General features: G+C 35.3%; 1 protein-coding gene across 11 annotated transcripts in view; it reads right to left on the bottom strand.

Moving 5' to 3' along the window:
- The window catches only part of DMD (dystrophin), a 1,181,561-nt gene that overhangs the window by 318,934 nt on the left and 843,052 nt on the right, over nucleotides 1-19,575 (bottom strand). For all 11 annotated transcript variants that reach the window (XM_042035506.1, XM_042035543.1, XM_042035536.1 and 8 more), the window contains one exon: nucleotides 5,776-6,011. In XM_042035506.1, coding sequence (XP_041891440.1) covers nucleotides 5,776-6,011 — 236 coding nt within the window. The remainder of the gene's footprint in view (nucleotides 1-5,775; nucleotides 6,012-19,575) is intronic.

Raw genomic sequence — 19,575 nt, 5'->3', positions numbered from 1 at the left:
GAAATAGCTGTTAATAATACTTCAAAAAAACCAGTGTTTAGACTTTTTTTTTTATTATTGCAGAAAACAAATATACTCTCTAACACACTGTAATGAGGTGGCCAAGCTAGTTTAAAATATCAGCTGTCTTTTTGTTCAACAAAGTATTAAAAAAAGAGTCTCCTGACACATATTCTATATCCCTTGAGGTCCAATTTTCAGACTAATAGACCCTTTTTTCTTCCCTTTCCCTTTAAAGACTCTGATTTCCAGGCCCTCTAGAGCATCCTACTGCATTTTCTAACCTTTAGAAACAAGCTTGAAGGCTGACAGACATTTTTTCATTTTTCTCTATTCTGCAAAAAAGCAAAAGCCTTTCAGGACTACAAATCTCGTAGTTTTAAAAATACAGTAAATTATTATATTTAGAAATCTGTTCATTTATGGGGTTTTTTATTCACTTTAAAAACTGAAACCACATTTTCAGTACTTTCATAAATTAGAATTAATTTTAGAAGTCTAACAGCACGACAGTATAAAATAAGAATTCCACTAGAGATCCCATATTAAATACAACACCACCACTCTGAAATACGCATAAAATAATGATAGTGTCTTCTGAGCAGTTATATTGTATGGTGAATTTCACAGAGGTAAGGGAGGTTTTGCACACCATTTAAACCATAAAATCATGTGTGGGGTTATGGTATCAGAGTGGATGCACAAAAATGCCAGTGAATCATCCAACATGCTGCAGAATCAGTTTCGGCTTCAGCCCTGCTTTATCAGGACAGTTTATCCTGGTCCACCAGTGACCCAGGAAATGTCTGCAGTTGTGTATTCATACGGAAAAAGAAGATCCTAGAAGCTTTGAAAAACAACCCTCAAAGCATTATGAAAGCACAGAGCGAGGGATGGGGCAAATGTGCTCTTCAAGTTTGATTCAGAAAGTGTGAATGTAAATTCCCAACTTACTGGCACCACACTTGGATTTTGGACTAGCAAACTTTTCTCTTTAAGCACATCACATGAACTGGAAATGTTCAGCTCCAAATGTAAAATCTTATGTTCTTCAACAGTACATTACCTGAAGATGTGCTACATGGGTCTTTTCATGCATTTTTCACTAAAATGAAACTTCTGCAAAACTCTTTTTGGATACTGTACCTTCAAGTACAATATCCAAAAGGGTGAAGACTCCACCTTGCCTATAGCTTACACTTCTCGCATAAGCTACATGGACAGATGCAAAAGTCTCTGTCTGTAACCACAACTTTTCATTCAACAGAGGCATATTTTGAGTACACTGATTCATACTCAGTAATGGAGAACTGCAAATTTTGATTTGGAACTTACAGTTGCTTCTGTAATAACAGGATATAAATTTGGAACACTATATTTTTATTTCCACAAAAATGTACGTTGGAAAACAGTTTGGACAAAAAATGTCTCATTTTTCTGATCTATCTCAATATTAATTGTAAGGCTGCATATGAAAATACACATTTAAGTTGTATACTAAAAGGCATGGTATGTAACCATGGGAAAGGATAGATAAAATGCTCTGACAAGAGGAATGTAAGTTAAGCCCACTCTTTTTTTGGCACAGTTTATAAACAAATAATTTTTCCTTAACTGATATTTTACCATCCAACATCTGGAAAAGGTGCACAACTATTGAAATTTACAATTAAAAGTGAAAAGATTTCCTCATTCTAGTTTTGTTCATTTCTCTAACTGACAGATAATCAAACCTACTTTTTTTTTTTAATAGTGACAGATTAATTAGACAGAAATAAGTTCTCTACATCTTTCTGGATGACTACTTTTGGATGATACAAATCATTACCTGAAAGTATCTTTTCCACTTCTTTACTTAAAAGTCTCAGTAACTAGGTTAGCCTCACTCTACATAAATACTTTTTTATCAGATTAGTCCCCTCCCCTGCACCTAAAACTGAAGATTCAACCTATTCAACTCTTAGAATCAATAAATAAAATCAGGCATTGAAAATTTTAGTCCCATTCTTTACTAATCTTACTTATTATAATACTTTTTACTACATAAAAATCTATGTACATCCAGTGCAATAAAAAGCCATGCTTTCAACTACATGTATTAAAAAAAGTTTGGATGGACAGCATACCTTGGCAAAATCCATGGACAGAATTCAAAATTTAAGGAGATTGTAGTACCTGATATCTTTGAACAGCATTGTTAATTAACTTCAAGCTTTGCACAGGCTCCATGATTCACTACTTCCAGCAGAAATCTATTCCTGCTGAAAACCTTTCCCAAAGCAGAGTTTCTGAGTAAAGGCTTGTTGGCATCTTAAGTAAGGTTTCCATTTTTCTAAAATGTAACAAAATGGAGTTTGTCATCCTGTTCCTCACAATTTTCTCTTTTATGAAGAACCCCCACCTGACCTTCAAATATAAAGCATGTTGATTGTTTCAAAGTAAGGACAGTAAAATGAAGTAACTGGGTAAACCATATTCTGTCACGTTCCTCACCTCCTTACATCGTGGCATATTATATATCCACAGTCTTTCCCATGAAATTTATTTGCTTTATTTCTTGTCTAAAGAAGCAACATGAGTCTCTTGTCAGCCTGCTTTACATTTCTTTGTTTAAGGATCAAATCCTACAAAACATCAGTCTTCAAGCAGATGAGAAAAATGTAGTAATTTTCCTTTAATGCAAACACAGATGATACTAATGCTAGTATTAAATATCTTTATACACACTTTCTAGTATCTTCTAGTTTAATTTTACAGAGTTTAACAAGATACACACAATCATAAATGACTAAAAATATGTAATACATTTGATTGAAGTATATCACTCATTTGACTGAAAGATTAACTATAGATATTTGAAATCACTAGTCACTATGCTGCTCTTTTAGTATACTGCTTTTACTATATATTCTGTGCACCACTCAGGAGAATTTAATTTGTATTGTTTCTTTCATTAAGGGGAAGCTGCCACTAAAACAAGCCTTTTTTTCTAAATAGTTGTCTTTTTTGAGTTTTATTGTCCCATAATTAACCAGTGTAGTGCTGTTCACGCAAGAGTGCCAATTCACTGCGATCAGCTCCAAGCAAAGTTCAAGTGAGGGCTAACGATGTCTTAAACTTTTATGGAGGAAAAATATGGCAAAGTTAGTGGCTGTAATCCTGTGATACAATCAGATTGAAGTGAACTTAACCAAAATGCCCTCAGAGATGGAGCTTCAACATTACATGCTGCTATGAGAGAAAGGACAACCTAAGGTCACTTATTTTCACCTGGGTGATTTGGAAAACGACCTCTAACATACATTGTTAGGATGTGGGATTTCTTTGCTTCTAAAATGTTTGCTTTGACATTGCAGTTTCTTATTAGAAAAGTGTCTCTCTGCTTTGGATGAAATATGAAATGGAAACAAAATCCCAGAACAGTAAGAGTTTGGTAACACAACAACAGGATGAGCTGTTTGAAGTGTTCTAAATTCTGGGTGAGGAGATAGAGATGTATTATAATAAAACAGCTTTCTTGAAACATGTATCTCTGTAATGATGAATTTTTATAAGGCAAGTAGTTGGCTGTGTTTAGATGGTATTTTACACCTGAAGTCGAAAAACTGATTTAAAAAAACAGGTCACTCTACAAAGATGGAACTTCCATTAAATCTTACTGAGATTCCTCTAAATATGCAATAAACTCTCCAAGTAAACCACAATGCAGAATGGTGACTTTCAATGACTTTTAAATCACAACCACAGGAAAAAAATCCCTATAATCTTCTACAGGATATACAGATCAGGGGAGGTAAGCACTACTTTTGGATTTCCAACTTAGATCATATCTGGCGTGACTTTTCAGATTAGTCAAGTACCCACACGTCCAACTTCATCAGCTCACAGACTGCTGCAGACACTCCACACATTAGAAATCAGGGTAGGGTTGGTTTTATATGAGAAACCTAAAAAATGCTTTGTCAGTTTTGAAAATTCTTTATGCTCATCCCACCTAATAATCCAGTCATAGATTTACAAGAATGACATTCATTTCCATGTATTAAGTGATAGTAAGATGATCATTAGAGAAGAGGGAGACAGTTAACAGAACTGCAGTCTATATATAGACATTGGTTCTTCCAGTTCATCAGAGAATATATTAAATGTCACATTCTGTTGCACAGCCAATTAGAGAGGTAAGCATGACAAAAAAGAGTTTTCCTGCTGGTTTGTTACCAGCACAGCATGGTATCAAAAAACAGAGACAGGGCTCCCCAGCCAGGAACAGACTGCAGCAGTGCTAAAATATTTTAGCCTTGAACTAAGATGAAATGCAAATACAAAGCAGTTCATTTTAAAACATGTTTAACATTAACTGAAATTCTGAAGAGTTAATAATTTGGTCTCATATTTAAGTAAAAGACATCTGCAGCAGGAAGCACACTATGGATTTTGCCTGCCAGAATAATATGCTAAAGCGAAGTATAAGTAAGAAAACTGAATAATGCTGAACCAAGTATTTGACAATATAAAATTTTAAAACCAAAATTATTCTGAAAAACATCAAAAGATAATGTGTAAACAAGTCTTCTTTGGCCCTCAACCTTTTCAAATGATGTAACAACTATTTTAACCTAATGCTCTGTGTAGATGGCACTGGAATTATCACTTATTATATCTATTCTGTTTTAAGGATTCTTTAATTAATGAAGCAGTATATAATTCTACTTAGTAAACATTATCATCATTAATCAAGATGAAACTAATATTTTCTTCATCTAGATGGTAAAGCAAGCCAAATTTCTCAAAAATGGAAAGTTTAAAACACTGGGGGGAAAAAAGGAAATATAAGAAAAGAAGCAGAATGAATCGCATGAGACATCAGCATATTTTCTTATAAAATGTCTCAGTAGAGTCTCGATAACATGTATACATTTTTTCTCCCTCTATTTCTAGCTTAAGCAAAGAAAAAGAATGTCAATATCTTCCTTAAAATAAATTAGATTCTTTCTTTTATGAGGAGGAAGATGACGACAAAAAACAAGAGAATCATATAATAGGGAGTCCTAAACTCAGTTTAGAACTGAACTGAATGGAAATTTAGCACTGAAAAGTTTTGCACAGGCAGGGCAAATCTTTTATATTGAACAATGCTTAATTTAGAAGGCAGGTAATTACTTCAGAGCTGTATAAAACAAAATTACTTTTATTGCTACTGAGTAGCTAAAATTTAGCCCTTTCTTCTCCTAAAACATGTATTTCCATATTTTTCTGTGTTTTCAAAGGTAAGTGATGCAGTGATGCAGTTTTGCTGACAAAACAGTTGCATTAATGAGCTGTTCTTTTCTTTAAGACAACTGAGGAGCCTTTGATAAACTGAAAGCAGCAGCATGTAAGGCTCTCAAAAAGTTATTAGAGAAGTAACATAAGAAAAAGTATGAATCAGGGTCCTCTTTTTCCGGGCAACCTGGAACTTACTATGCAAGTCCTTCAATCTCATAAGGTTTATATTTCAACCATTGGCTTGCATACTCTTACAGCACAAGCAATAGAAAGATAGAGAAATCTGCTTCAAATACCAGACAAAATAGTAAATACCTTTTCTTTTCTCCTCAATTAGTTATCTAAACATTTCATCCAATACTTGTGTTTATGGGATAAAGTAGCTGAAGTGACAACTGCATGTACTGTAATATTGCAACCTATCATCTCTCCTTTGTTCTTTGTTGAAAGGATTTAATACAGAATAAAGATCATGAGGCTTTCAACTTGAAAAATCAGTGTTTCTCATACCTTTTGTTTGATGATCATGTCGTTGATGTCATCAAGATCATCTACTTTCACTCTCTGAGATTTTATCTCTCGATCCAGTCGAGAAAGCCAGTCAGTGAGTTCTGCCCATGCCTTATTGAAGTCAGCCAAGGCTGGAACCTCCAAAAGCACAGAAGATGGCATTTCTGGTTTGAAGGTGGTGGTTTCCTTGGTTACCCTGGTTTGTGTATCCACAGCAACAGTTTCACCAGGAGTTACTGAAAGAAAAAAAAGCTAAAATTACTGAATAAATGAACAATGATAAATGTTTATTTCAGTATTTCAGAATTTATATTGTAGAAAGGGTAACACAGAAATAAGCCTATTTCTTTATATTATCTCTACTGAAAATATGAAAATCAAAACTAAAAGAAAATATGAGTTCATTTTTTTCCACAGGATTTCTATTATAATACCTGCTTAACATCCAGCATTCTCAGCATATTCAAATTCCATCCTTAGAAGACCAGATGGACCTAGTAACACTAGCAAAGTTCACAGTGTAATAAAACCCCTCGCTAAAGGTCGCTGAAGCAGGAGTAATTTTCCAAAAATCTAGTAGTGTGGTCAGATCTCTCTAGACCAGAAGATAGATTGAAAAAAGTTGGTTGGACTATTCAATATATCACAGCATGACCATGTATTTAGAAACAAGTTTCCTCCACTGTGTCCAGGTCACTTTGTAGCTGTGAAATTGTCTGACCAACAATCTTCTCACTTACTGTTATCACCAAATGCTTCCCATAGGCCCTGTGGCCAATATGGAAACTTATACAACCAGAAATTCAGCCTTGACTAATTGGTTACCTTTCCAGTTCATAACTTGAAAGTATTATGTTCTATTATTTGGAGATTTTTGGATTTTTTTTTCCTTTTTTGGACTAAACAGACATATCTTCTTAGTGTCTTTTCCTGATCTATTAGCTATAGGTTCTAAATAATCTGTAAATTATTCATTGCTTGAAATGGGGAAGTACCCAACACTGAAGCACAGTTTCTGTCTCTGCAGCAAGAATGATGACAGGTGCCACAGACAGATAACACTGGACAGATAAGTGTGGAACAGGAAATCATTCAGAAGTTCAAAGCTGATCTTTTCGTCTTGGTTTTTGCTATGTACGAAGAGGTGGCTATGAACTGTTGGGCTCTTTTTGCCCTTCAGTTAATCATGCAAAAGCAGTTCTTCATGGACAATATTGTTGTGGATGAGGCCACACTAAATTGTATTTTGTTTTTTTTTTCTCATTTTTTAAAAAGGCCAACCAAAGAAGAAAAATATTAAAACAGAGAAAACAGAACACATGGCATTGCTTCACGGAGATTCTGTACTATTAGAAAAGAGACTAAGCACCTAGACTTCAGAATCTCTACCTGAATCAATTGTTGAAACAGCAATACGTAAACCAGGAAGGCTGAAATAAAAGCTCGGTGGAGTGTGTTCTACAATTTCTAGCATTGAACCACCAAATATTAATTTCTAAAGGATCTAGATGGGGATTTTTTTTTGCATTTTCCCCAGTTTTCTTACAGAGTAGAGAAAATCAGTTTCCTGCCCTCTTCCTGTGAGGTAGCTTGTCTTCAACAAAAACAAACCAAAACACCAAAACAGTGTAACCCCATGCACAGTAACTTTTTTGTTTTGGTTTGGTTTTTTCTTGCTATTACTTCTGGGAGGCTAATGGTTTTCCATTGGCATTCATGCCATTACAGCAAAGTCTGTTTGAAATCTGAAAACCCGGATAGCAGGTCAGGGTTCAACAATTTGTCCATAAAGCCAAGGCCTTATATTTCCTCTGTGACTTCAGAGATTCTTAGACAACAGGAAAACAAGAGTTTCTTAATTTGGCATTCATGAAGGTTAATCAGAAGTTGTCTTATCTCAAGAAAATTTCTCTCCTCACCAGCACTCAGGTAAATTGAAGAACAATTTTCTGAACTGGAACATCCATCAGTAGACTTAGGGTGTCTAAGAAGACTGCCTGGCATCTCTTTGCCCCTCACGTACTTTGGCCTGAGTACACAATCATATGTTCATTAATTAATAAGTATTTATTTAATTTTCCTCTAGTGAGAGCTATTTCAGAACAGGGTGTTTCTAATGTTCTAAAGTTTACGGGTTTACTGATCTGGATTTGCCATATGGGGTTGTTTTTTTTGTCCATTGGGCTGCTTTTTGTGTGGTTTTGTTTGATTATTTTTGGTTTTTTTTTCCTTGTAGTTCTTTTGCATCAAGAAACTTAAAATATTAGAAAAAGGTTGTGAGATACTAGCAGAAGGGCAACAGTCTAATATAATGTCTTCTCTAAAAACTTCAAGACCTACCACTATCTATTATCATCTTCTAAGGGTGGTAATAATCTGTTCCACTTTGACTAACCATTAGAATATTTGAGTTATCAAATTATTTATAAAAATTACCTTTAGAAAGTGTTTGCACAGTGTTTCACTTCTGACACTTAGAACATACCTATCGCTTATTTCTCTCTGTTTATGCTTGCACAGATATGACACAGTTCATTTAAGAGAAGTGTATAAACGAGCGACTAAAATTAATAAAAAAATATAAATCAACATTAACTACACAATACGTAGCAACAGATCTCATTCTGAAAAAATTTATCCAGAACTGCACTGACAGATTCTGTGACTCAAAGGGGACAGTTTGTTCCTTTTCCTTTTGATGGGGTCTTTTTATTATTTTTTTTTTCCTCAGGAAAATTCATTTATAAATGCAGAACTGGAATTAAAATTCTTTTTTTTTTCAAATATCTGAGCAATAAATTCTATCCTACTGAAACACATCATAAAAAAATTAAGGACTTCATATTTCAACTTATTTAAAGGTTATAATGGTTCACATCTGTGATATGATAAACCAAAAAACCAAAAGGACAATTGGAATTGAAGTCATTATACCACTCAAGTATTAAGTTTTTAAGGTGATTTCTCATTAGCACTTTCTGCTCTTTAACAAAAAAGGGAACAACACAGAAAAATAATAGGAGAAAACTAAACCACAGAATAATAGGTGTGATTTTCAACTTGAACTTTGAAATATGCTGGATGAAATCAAGTGTATATTGGTAATTTTGCATCTTAAAAAGAATCTGTAATGTTAAACTTGAAGAGTGAAAATAATTGTAATGTATAATGAAATTGAAATTCAAATATTGAATGCAAACCCAAGTAAAACAGAATGAAACCAATTGCAAGGAAAAAAATTTCCCCCCTTCTTTTACTCTGCTTAATTCAGTGTTGTGTTTCAAGAGAGGGTCAAACTGACAACTCAAAACAAATAAAACTCCTTATTCAGGTACTGAACAGGAACAGAACAGACAGGAAGAATGACAACGCTTTCAACAGCTTCAAAGCCCTTCAAACACTCTCTTTCAAGCCACAGTCTTTAAGCAGAACTGCCTCAGTCCACAGGAACGTTCCTAAACCATCCTTCTGAATGCTTTTAGTGGTGCTTAAGTTGCAATTATGTAAGATAACTGCATCTACTAGGTCAAAGCTTTTTGACATAGAAGAAATAACATAGTTACCGGATGTGGATTTTAATTCAGTTTGCAGGTCTAAACTGAATGTTTTTAGTTCCATTGTTAACAGCACAAAGTAAGGGAGATGCCAGCCTTAAATCCTTCATGCAATGAATAACAGTAATATACATCCACTAAACTTCCTGATTTAGTCGAAACTCAGCTGCATTTTACTCTGACCAAGCAGAGGAAGAATACCTGTACCTTATGGCATACACTCAGATGACATCACTCAGTGAATTTGTTATAACACATGCAACACTGACTTCTTTAGTGGCAGGACAAATGAGTATTCTCTCAGTGGGAAAACCAGCAGTTTGCTGGCTGGGACATTGCACACCAGGAACGTTTGGCTTTTCCATGGGAAATCTCAGTGCCATTTTATGAGCACTTTATCCTTGTGGACTTGGAACAACTAAACTCCACAATAGCACACAGGTGAAGTTCTGTCAGCTACTAAAATGCATTTTTCTTTTTTTTTTTTCTTATGCTGTGTCATTGCAACCACTTTTCTACAGGGTTAGACCATCCACGATCATATTCTTAAACTCCAAGCAGACTTCCTGGAGAGATCTGGAAAGACAGTTCTGAAACTGATTTATTTAGACTTGTTCCAGTGATAGATGAATTGTCTCATCTCTGTCTGTCCTTCAATGTCAAGGAAACAAAGTTAAGAGTACATTAAGTTCTCCCATTCAGTACAGCCCCTCCCTGCAAAATGCTCACTGCCAGTAACACTTTTTGCAGAGGGGCTACAGCTACCTGCGAGGTGTTCCAGGTCATAAAGGAGTTCTGAAAGGAAAATAGTCTCCAACAGAACTCTGATTAAATATTATAATATAAATTTATTACCTCAAAAAGCCCACCAACTTTGAAGTTTGAAAGCAAGGAATGTTTTTTTCTAGTGATCTGAACTCAGAATATCTAAGTCTTTATGTTGATCAAAAATTGTTGCCAACAAAATTCCACCCACAGCTCTAAATGTGGAAAATATGCATCCTTAGAGCATTGTATCTCAAAGCTAACATTTTCTTAACATTTTAGCCAGCTTTTAAAGACAAAAATCATGTTTCAAAGTGAGTCTTTCCTATTTTAATACAACACCAATGTTTGATTTTCTTAGCCTTGAATATTTAGTAAAAACAATTCCTAGAAAAAGAAGACTTGGTACCTGTATCAGGTATATTTCATACATAGTAATTTTTATAGACTATAAATGGGTAAAAGTTTTATACTTAGTTTCATGAACACTTAGGGAACATTCACATTATGTGTTACTGTCATCAGTTTAAAATACAAGTTAAATGCCTAGACTAACTTTTACTTCTAGAAGCTCTTTATGACTCCTAACAAATCATTATGGATTATATATAATTTTAATTACAGGTAAAAGAAAAGAAGCTGACAGTTTATGGGATTATTAATTAAAGTTTAGATCTAAAATAGTCTGTGCAATGGGATGGAGGGACTGAAACTAAAGACACCTTAGAGGTTCAAAAGAAAGTAGAAAGTCAAGGTTAAAATGCTTAGGAGAAAAAAAGATTTACAAGTGAATGTGTACTGCTATATTTGAAAAATAACTACAAAAGTTATGGTTTCTAAAATGTTACTGTTACCATTACTAGATTAATAAACAACATCAGAACTTTAAATTTTGTAGGAACGTGTCAGCTTTCCCAGACTTTTCTTCCTTTGTCATAAGATAGATCTGATAGAATTTTCTTACCGTCCGCCTTTTTATATGCAGCAGTGTGACTAAGCTATTTATTGTACAATGCATTCTTCCAAGTCCCTCCAAACACAACAGCAAGATGTTTTGATATGTCTTTCACTCAATGTAAAGAAAAACTCTTCAATAACAAACAATGATTTGCAACAGGAATAAGAACATACAAAATAGGTAGAGTCTACTAAACACTAAGAATTTCAGTGATATAAGCCACATAGGTAGGCTTGTGTCCATCACAATGTAAATAAACATTAGGGTGAAGTTAAATTTGTGCCACATAGCAAAAAGTTCACATTGTGACCTGTTGCTGCGAAGAGCTTCTGCAAATATTTTCTATATATGCAAGATACCTAGAAATGGAATGTTAACAGTTCCTTTGATCATAATAAGTACTTCAAGGTAATTTCCATGTACAGAAGTTAGAGTTTTTAAAAAACTGCCCTTTTTAGAAGAGAATCAGGTTGGAGAATACCTCAGCAAACAGGACATGTATAAAAAAGTCCATGGGCTCTGATGGGATGCAGCTGTGAGTGCTGGGGGAGCTGGCAGCAATCATTGTGAGGATTCTTTTTACAAACTTTGATGGATCATGGCAAATGGAAGAAGTGTCTGAAGACTGGAGGAAAACAAATGTCACTTCTATCTTCAAGAAGGATAATATGGAGGACCCACGGAATGAAAATTTCACCTCAAACCCCGGGAAAGTGATGGAGCTATCAGCATCATGGGCTGCAATAGGAGGACCATTGCCAACAGCTAGACAGAGCTGATCCTTCCCCTCTGGTCAGCACCTGGAATACTGTATCCAGTTCTCAGATCCCTAGCACAAGACAGCTATAGAGCTACTAAAGAGAGACCAGTAAATGACCACAACGATGATTAAGGGACTGAAATGTCTGTCACATGAGGAAAGCTTAAGGGAGCAGGAACTGTTCAGCCTAGAAAAGAGAAGACTCAGGGGGAACCACTTGAACGTGTATAAATATCTGAAGGGAGAGTGCAAAGAAGGTGGATCCAGGCTCTTTCCAGCGGTGCTCTGTGACAATAAAATGGGCACAACTGAAACACAGGAGGTTCCCCCTGAATATCAGGAAATGCTCTTGAGGGAGTCCTGAAACAGGTTGAACCAGAGAGTTTGTGGAATCTCCACTCTCAGAAATACTCAAAAACCACAGGAACAGGATCCTGGGCAGCCTCCTCTATGTTCTCCTGCCTGAATAGGGGTTGGACCACATTACCTCCAGAAGTCCCTGCCATCCTCAGTCTTTCCACGGTCCTGTACAGCTATGTTCTCAGTTTCAAATACTCTCTAAAAACCAAATTGGAAATACTGTAATGACAGAGAATGCTTTGGGAAGGAAGCAGCTAAGACTGAAGATAATATATGGGACTAATCCTGGCACAGTGTACATAAACAATTCAATTGACTGCTCTACATGTAGTGGAAAAAACTTTAAATCCTCAGCATTTGATCCTAATTAGACTATGACTCGACCAGGGACAAGTAGTACAAAACCAACTGAAGATTGTAATATAGATCTGTAAACAGAGGTAGCATTAATACGCTTGGACCTATTGTTCCATTCAAACCTTTCAGTCTCCTTTTAGTAATATAACATTGCCATGGCATCCTCCAAGAGCCTTTCCTTAGGCAGAGTTCAGCATGATTGATGGGGCCACTAAAAATTGGAAAGCAAAAGGCTGTGGTATGAATGGATCACTTTTAGTGAGTGTGAGAGTTAAACAGACAGAAACTAAAGAAAGGTAGCCAAAGAAACTTCCATATGCATTTTTTAAAAGCAGTATAATTTATGCCCCTAAGCAAGGCATTTTTTTTTTTTTTCCCAAAGGATAAGCGTCTTTTTCAGTGAGCAGTTGTTACAAAAGGGTTTCATGAAAATGAATGTTTTGTGCTACAGCAGTTGTGGTGCTGTAAAATCAAATTCTGTCACAGACTTGCCTTATAAAAAACGTTGTGACTACATCTGTCACAAATGATGCAAGCACCTCTCACTATTCCTTTTGTCAGTAAAAGTAACAAGTTCCTTGATTTATGCAGCTTTCAATTGGATGACAATCTATATGACAACAATCTACAATGCCAGTGTACTGCTATTGGCATGTAACTGAATTTTGGCAGCTAATTCTTTGATATAAGAAAGAAACCACACTTCCAGCAGTTCCAACTTTTACAGTCTCATAAAAATCGCCTCTTCTAAATTTTGTAAGATCTACACATTGATTTAACAGGCATAAATTGCTGTCTTAGCCAAGGGGAACTCTGAATAAAGGGTGTAAAAATTGTACACAGATACAAAATAACAAGGAACCCGTTGAATTCTAGGTACCTTGTCATTAAAAAAAAAAAAAATCATAACAGTTTTGATGAAACTGTGAAATAATCAGAGCTCAGTTATTAGCTAATTTAACAGCATTACAGAATTTATATAAAAATGTCCAAGTCTACCTTTATTCTTCAAGTGAAAAGTCTTGTAGGATTAAAACCAGTTGTTCAAAGGCAACACCATCACTGTCACTTTGTTTTGACAAAGGAATTCCTGAAATCACTACAAGCACCTTCTGTTCTTTCATGAGAAATATTAAAATATCTTGCTTGGTAATACTTTGTGAAACACTTGTCAAGTTTTCTCCTATAATGCTTACTTTTCAGGTCAAACTAACCTCTATTTTAGTTTCACTCTAAGAAGAATTGCATTTGGGAACTTAAGTGTGGTCTGACCACCAATCTACTGTTAAAGAAAATATCAGTAATGCAAATCTCTTCTTGCCTATCTCCACCACTTCATGTCCCCTGCTACTCCACACGGATATAAAGATAGCAGTCAGATATTTCAGTGACAAACTTCATATAAACCTTTTTTTCCTCATTTTAGCCTTCTACAGTTTAAGGAGCAAGTCTTTCTGTCATTGTCTCATGCCCTCTGACTAGAGCAGAAACCTTAGAAGCAATTGTGAGCTTTATTCCTCATTCCCTGTAGCCTCCACTCTGCTCATGCTCTTTGGCTGGCTGTTTCTCTGTAGGGCAGCCCCATTCACAACAGAAATATTAGGGAGGACGTCAAAGACTCAGGTAGGGCATGACCAGGATATCCCTGAGCACTGCTCCCTTCACAAGGAAAAGCTGGCTTGCTTTGCTCTTTTAAAGGGATGAGTCAACAAAGAACAGACAGGTCAAGAGGATTGTGTGCAGAATGGCCTATCACTTTCTACTATTCTAGCAAATTAAAGAGATTTTCATGCAATGTAATTGTCAATAGGCCTAATTACTATACAAAAAGAAACAGAATAGAGAGATTACTGCTATTTGCAGGCTGATGCTATCTGGATAGTCAAATGCCACAGTAATTTGGGTTATTGTAACAAAAAGAAGAGGGAGAGAGAGAGTAGGTTTAAAACACTATTTAAAAAAAAAGTGATTTAAAGATGGAAAGCTAGAAACTTAGGCAGAAAAACTGAAAAAGGACATAAACTACCTTTTTATTATGGACACTTTTTTGCTAGGAACTCTACTCCCTTTTTCCATAGCTTCCAGAATAAACTAATCTAAATTCTTGATTCTATCTGTTTTTTAAAATGACAGTTGCCACATTTTTTGAAAATTGCCAATACTGGATTCTATTACCAAGATTATGGGAACCATATAAAAAAGTCCAACCATAACTGTAACTTAGTTCTGTGCTCTCATCTGATATAGGTTTTTCAATAACAGTCTGAGGAATTCTACGGTATGCTGTCATTTCATGGGATTTAACCAAAATAAATCTGGCATATCCTGCTGCTACTGACTATTGATCAAGACATTAAATGAAAGAAAACAAGCTGCAAAGCTTGCTCCTCAGAAGAAAATACCAGATTGTATTTTAAAAATGGAATAGGTGAATGTGGTCCTTTGAAAGACTAATGATAGCATTAATCTTATTTACATCATAAATATTGACTGCTGTGCTTCAACAACTTGTTACAGAATAGAAAAAGTAGACCTTGGTTCCATATTGTCTTTAATAACAGCAAAGCAGCCAACTCCTGTTTTGACTTTCTCATTTATGTTTCATCATAGGTATGGGTACAAAAAAAATTTCTTTGTAATCCCGAGTGAGTTATGTTTAATCAGCTGAGCCCTGAACAAAGCAAGTTCACATTCCTTTTGTAAACTGCACTGTCACACCTGTTTATTACAGATCTGTCAAAGAGGAACCTACTGCAAGACCCCTGAAATAGGATGTTAAATATAAAGGTGTAATTTGTACACAGATTTTGGTTTTTACTCAAGTTAGGCTTTTATGGCTTAAGTATATTTTGCACGTATTATTCACCTGTCAGAAAATCCAGAAGCAAATCCTCAAATCAATATATGTTATAGAGATCAAAACAGAAATTCTGAGAATAACAGAGATTTGTGCTTCTAAACTTGCTTATCATGTTTTTATTCATACAGCTTGGAAGGCATAGTGTCAGCTTTTTATATAGATGCTTTTCATTACTTCTCCCTGTTGGTGTTACAGCACATGCTGTGAATGACCTCCAGAGATTCCTGAAGCTATATGCAGAGAGAAAATTGAATCTGAAAGCTTTATTAGACAAGTTTGTCTTCAGCTTGTGTCTGATGTCAGCTGTATTGAAAAATAGAACTGCTTGTGAAACTGGGTCCTGACCTGGAAAAATCTCCAATCAAGTGGTAACAGATTCAGTTTTGTGCCATATTGTTATTTGCTGGATGTGTCACATATGTGAGAAGTAAAAAAGCTTCTTAATGGAAATCAGATGGAATGATTAGACACTTCTTTCCTGAATACAAAGGGGAAAACATATATATGGCAATTTACACATAATAGGGTCATTTCAGGCTGGCATCTCTGAACCTCTTTACTACATAAGTCTGAAAAGTAAAATGACTCAAACCCAAGTCTACTAAAATTATAAATACAAACCATTATTTATTCCTTCATCCAAAAGAAAAGGTAAAGACAGTAATCTGTTCTTTTACTAATCCACTTTATACAAGTGTGAGCAATCTTTTTTAGGCCAGCTGACTAAAGGAGGAGTCTACTGTTACTGATCTCTAGTGATTTAAGAGCTCAGGGTATTTTCTGTGATACTTCCCCACTGCATTTTTACCTATTCAATTTCTCTCTTGCATTTTATTTTTGTAAAACTTTTCATAGTGTTAAACCAAATTACAGTTAATATTAAAAATAGACATTTCCTTTAGAGTCAACCTGCACAATTATCAGAAACTACATGGTTCTAGACACATGATCATTATTGGAAGTAGTATTTCACTCTACTACAACTCATGATAGTGGTCTTCTTTACTGGTGTCCTAAAACCAAAGTAAACCAAAATGGACTGCTGGCAGTAGCACTGCCTTCTAATTCAGTGGAGAACTACTACAACAACCAACAGTTGCATGCTGTGAATTTTTACCTGTTCAACTCTCTGGGGAATGATTTCATAAAATTAAGTATCTACCACATCCCTCATAAAATCATTTTAATAGTTGACAATGAAGTTCCTCTAAACAGTGAAGACTATGTGCAATCTAACTTTAAATATCAACACATGTCCATTAGTATTGAAAACACTGTAGATGCACACATCCATGGATTGTTAAGTCCCTCCCAAGGAATTATTTTGAGTATTCTTGGTCTCAATTACACTATGCCAACTGCTATAAGCAACACAGACACTCAAATATCTGATTTGTACATTTGTTTTTAATACGCCCTTTGAATACACATATGCACAAAGTGCACAAAGATTTTTAAGACTAGCTTTTGGAAATTCTGAGAAAAAGTACTGAACTACAGCATATGTGTTCACTCAAACAGTGGCATAATATATAAACAATGACTGCTTCAGAGCACATTAGCTATGGAATACGACAAAAAAGAAAATGTATCTATTGTGCATTTTTTGCCCAAAGCTAGTTGTTGTCATTTTGTTCCTTACATTTTTCTTGTTGTCTCCTGATTATCTCCTAAATACAAATGGTTTGTTAGTTTTAAAGAGGCAGTGGAACAGTACACAATCCAGCCCTGAAGTCCATGGAAATGAATATATTTCAATGGTTATAGTTTCCTAAACAAAGAATCCTTCATCACCACTGAAAATGTTAAACCAAATATCATATCAGACATTTAACAGGCCAGTCTTCATAATGAAGGACACTGCCATGTCCATCTGTATGTCTCTCTATCTTAGATGTAACCAGTATGGAATAATAAATAACTCAACTATGCATTTATTATGAAAATGAAAGAAAATTCCAGATGCATACTAGCACTACAGAAGCACTTTCAGCCTCTGAGGTAAGTGGATTTTAGTTTCCAACTTTAAGTTTTCATCAAGGTATTTATTTTCACATACATGCTTTTGTTTAGTGCTAAGTTTCCTCAAAAACCTACAGACTCATGAACAGTATATTTTTAATAGCACCAGTACGTGTTTCTATTGCAAGCAGTGAATATGAATTCCAGCTGCATTAAGCCACAGCAGTGCATACACTGAGTAACTGGTATTTTTCAAGAACTGTTGTATGTGATCTTAAAAGCCTAGAACAAAGCAGCATGCCTAGTCCAGGTGGGGATTTGCTCCACAGAGAAATAGAAAACAAACTAAACTTCTCAAACAGAAGGAGACATACTATATTCCTGCAACTAAAATACCAAGGATAAGCAAATTAAATTCTGTTGTCGCTACTTTCCCCAGATTCACAAATATCACTGTTTTAATTCAAACCACAAGACTCAAGATATTACAGACTCTGGAGGTGACTGACTGCTGTGAATCTTTTTCCCACACCCCAGCTGAATATATGGGCTAATAAGTGATGAGTTCTCTTCACCACCATTGCTGCTGGTGAACTTAGTGCAGCTCACAGTCCTCACAACTCATATCTAATGGATTCAGCATGATACCTCACTCCTCTCCCACTCTTCTTCATCCATTCTAAGTCCTGAAAAGCCTTCTTCCCCAGAAGAGGGAGGCCCAGTCTTTGGCGCTGCGTCTGCAGTGTCTGACTTCTACTCCTAAAGCAAGTTATACTGAAAGCACAGGAGAGCATTGATTGCAGGCATTTGAAGAAAGACACCTAAAGCTGATGGTGAGTGCTGTGAGCTCTGGTGATGCAGTATTAGCTTTCCTCAAATTACTAATTTGTAGTAAGTGTACAACACCTAACAGTGCATATAAAGCCTTTCTGTCAAATGCAACCCTGCTACAAACTGTTAAACACAACCAATCCTTTTTTATCTTTATCTTTTTTCAGACCTGCTACAAATGACTCTCCAAAATAAGATTGATAACTTTTAAAGTTTAAAGGGACAAATTCTACTTAATTTCAGAAGAATTTTCACCATTGTAATTGATAATAATTCTCACTCAACTTTTGTCTTCATTTCAGAGTCACACGTTTCTCTCTTTCACTTGATTAGGCATTTGATACAAAAAAAAAAGACAAAAAAGGGGCAAAAACTTGTGTAAGCAGTCGGGAGAAAAAATGAAATTGCTTGTACACAAAGTACTGTTTACTGAATAAGTTAAACTGCAAGAGTATTAAGATAATATATCACTCAGAGTTTTATTAGGTGAATATGTAAAATGTAAAAATAGTTGCTCAAGTACATTCAGCTAGATTCATCTGTAGTTTTAAAATTTCACTGACTTCAAGTACAGCATAACTTAATAATAAAATAAAAAAATAAATACACATCCTTTTAAAGAAATTGTACTTTCAAGATAGCTCTAAATAAAAGTGACCAAAATTTTCCCCTGGCATCTTACTGGAGTGAAGACAAATTATAGAAAATATCTTCCTCCAGAACAAGTCAGGAAGGCCTCCCACCCCACTATGGATTCAGAGGGGTTTACAAAGCAATGTATACCTTTACCTACTTGTTAAGTAAATACAGTGATAGGACTTCAGTATAAAAGAAGAAAAAGAAGTAATATAAATGCTAATGATGCTATTAAAACCTCCCCCTCCTGGAAAAGCACATTCCAGAACTGCATTTCTCTCTGTTGAAAATGTTTTCAAACTGCTGGCTAAGCAATGCATCAAGGTATTTGGATAGAGACATTCACACCATTTCACATTATCCTGTCAAGTACAGATAGCAAGTATGATTTTCTTCCTGATTCATCTTATCTTGGAAGTCAATCTTTGCTAAGGTTTTAGGCATACCCTTCAGCTAAGTACACTTTTTGAGCCGGAGAAGTAATTATTGTTCCTTATGCCTGAGGGCACACTGGACTCATGGAATATTAAGGACTATTTTGTAACGCTTCTTCTGCTGAAGAAACTATAATATGCAGACCTAGAAATAATTATAACCAGGGTGCTTTACCTCTGTAACAGCTACCAGATGGAATTTATTAAGACTCTCTCTCTGAGTTCTTGTAGCCAGACCAGACCAAATGACACCTGACAGGGCTGTAGAGATAAGCCAGTTATGTCTTCATTCTCTGGTCTCAAATACACGTCAACATTATTCA

The sequence above is a fragment of the Corvus kubaryi genome, unplaced genomic scaffold, assembly GCF_017639235.1.
Source record: "Corvus kubaryi isolate FWS band 111438036 unplaced genomic scaffold, C.kubaryi_AGA036_p1.0 133, whole genome shotgun sequence".
Taxonomy (NCBI): domain Eukaryota; kingdom Metazoa; phylum Chordata; class Aves; order Passeriformes; family Corvidae; genus Corvus; species Corvus kubaryi.
The sequence above is the reverse complement of the archived record's forward strand: the minus strand, read 5'-3'. Positions and strand labels throughout refer to the sequence as shown.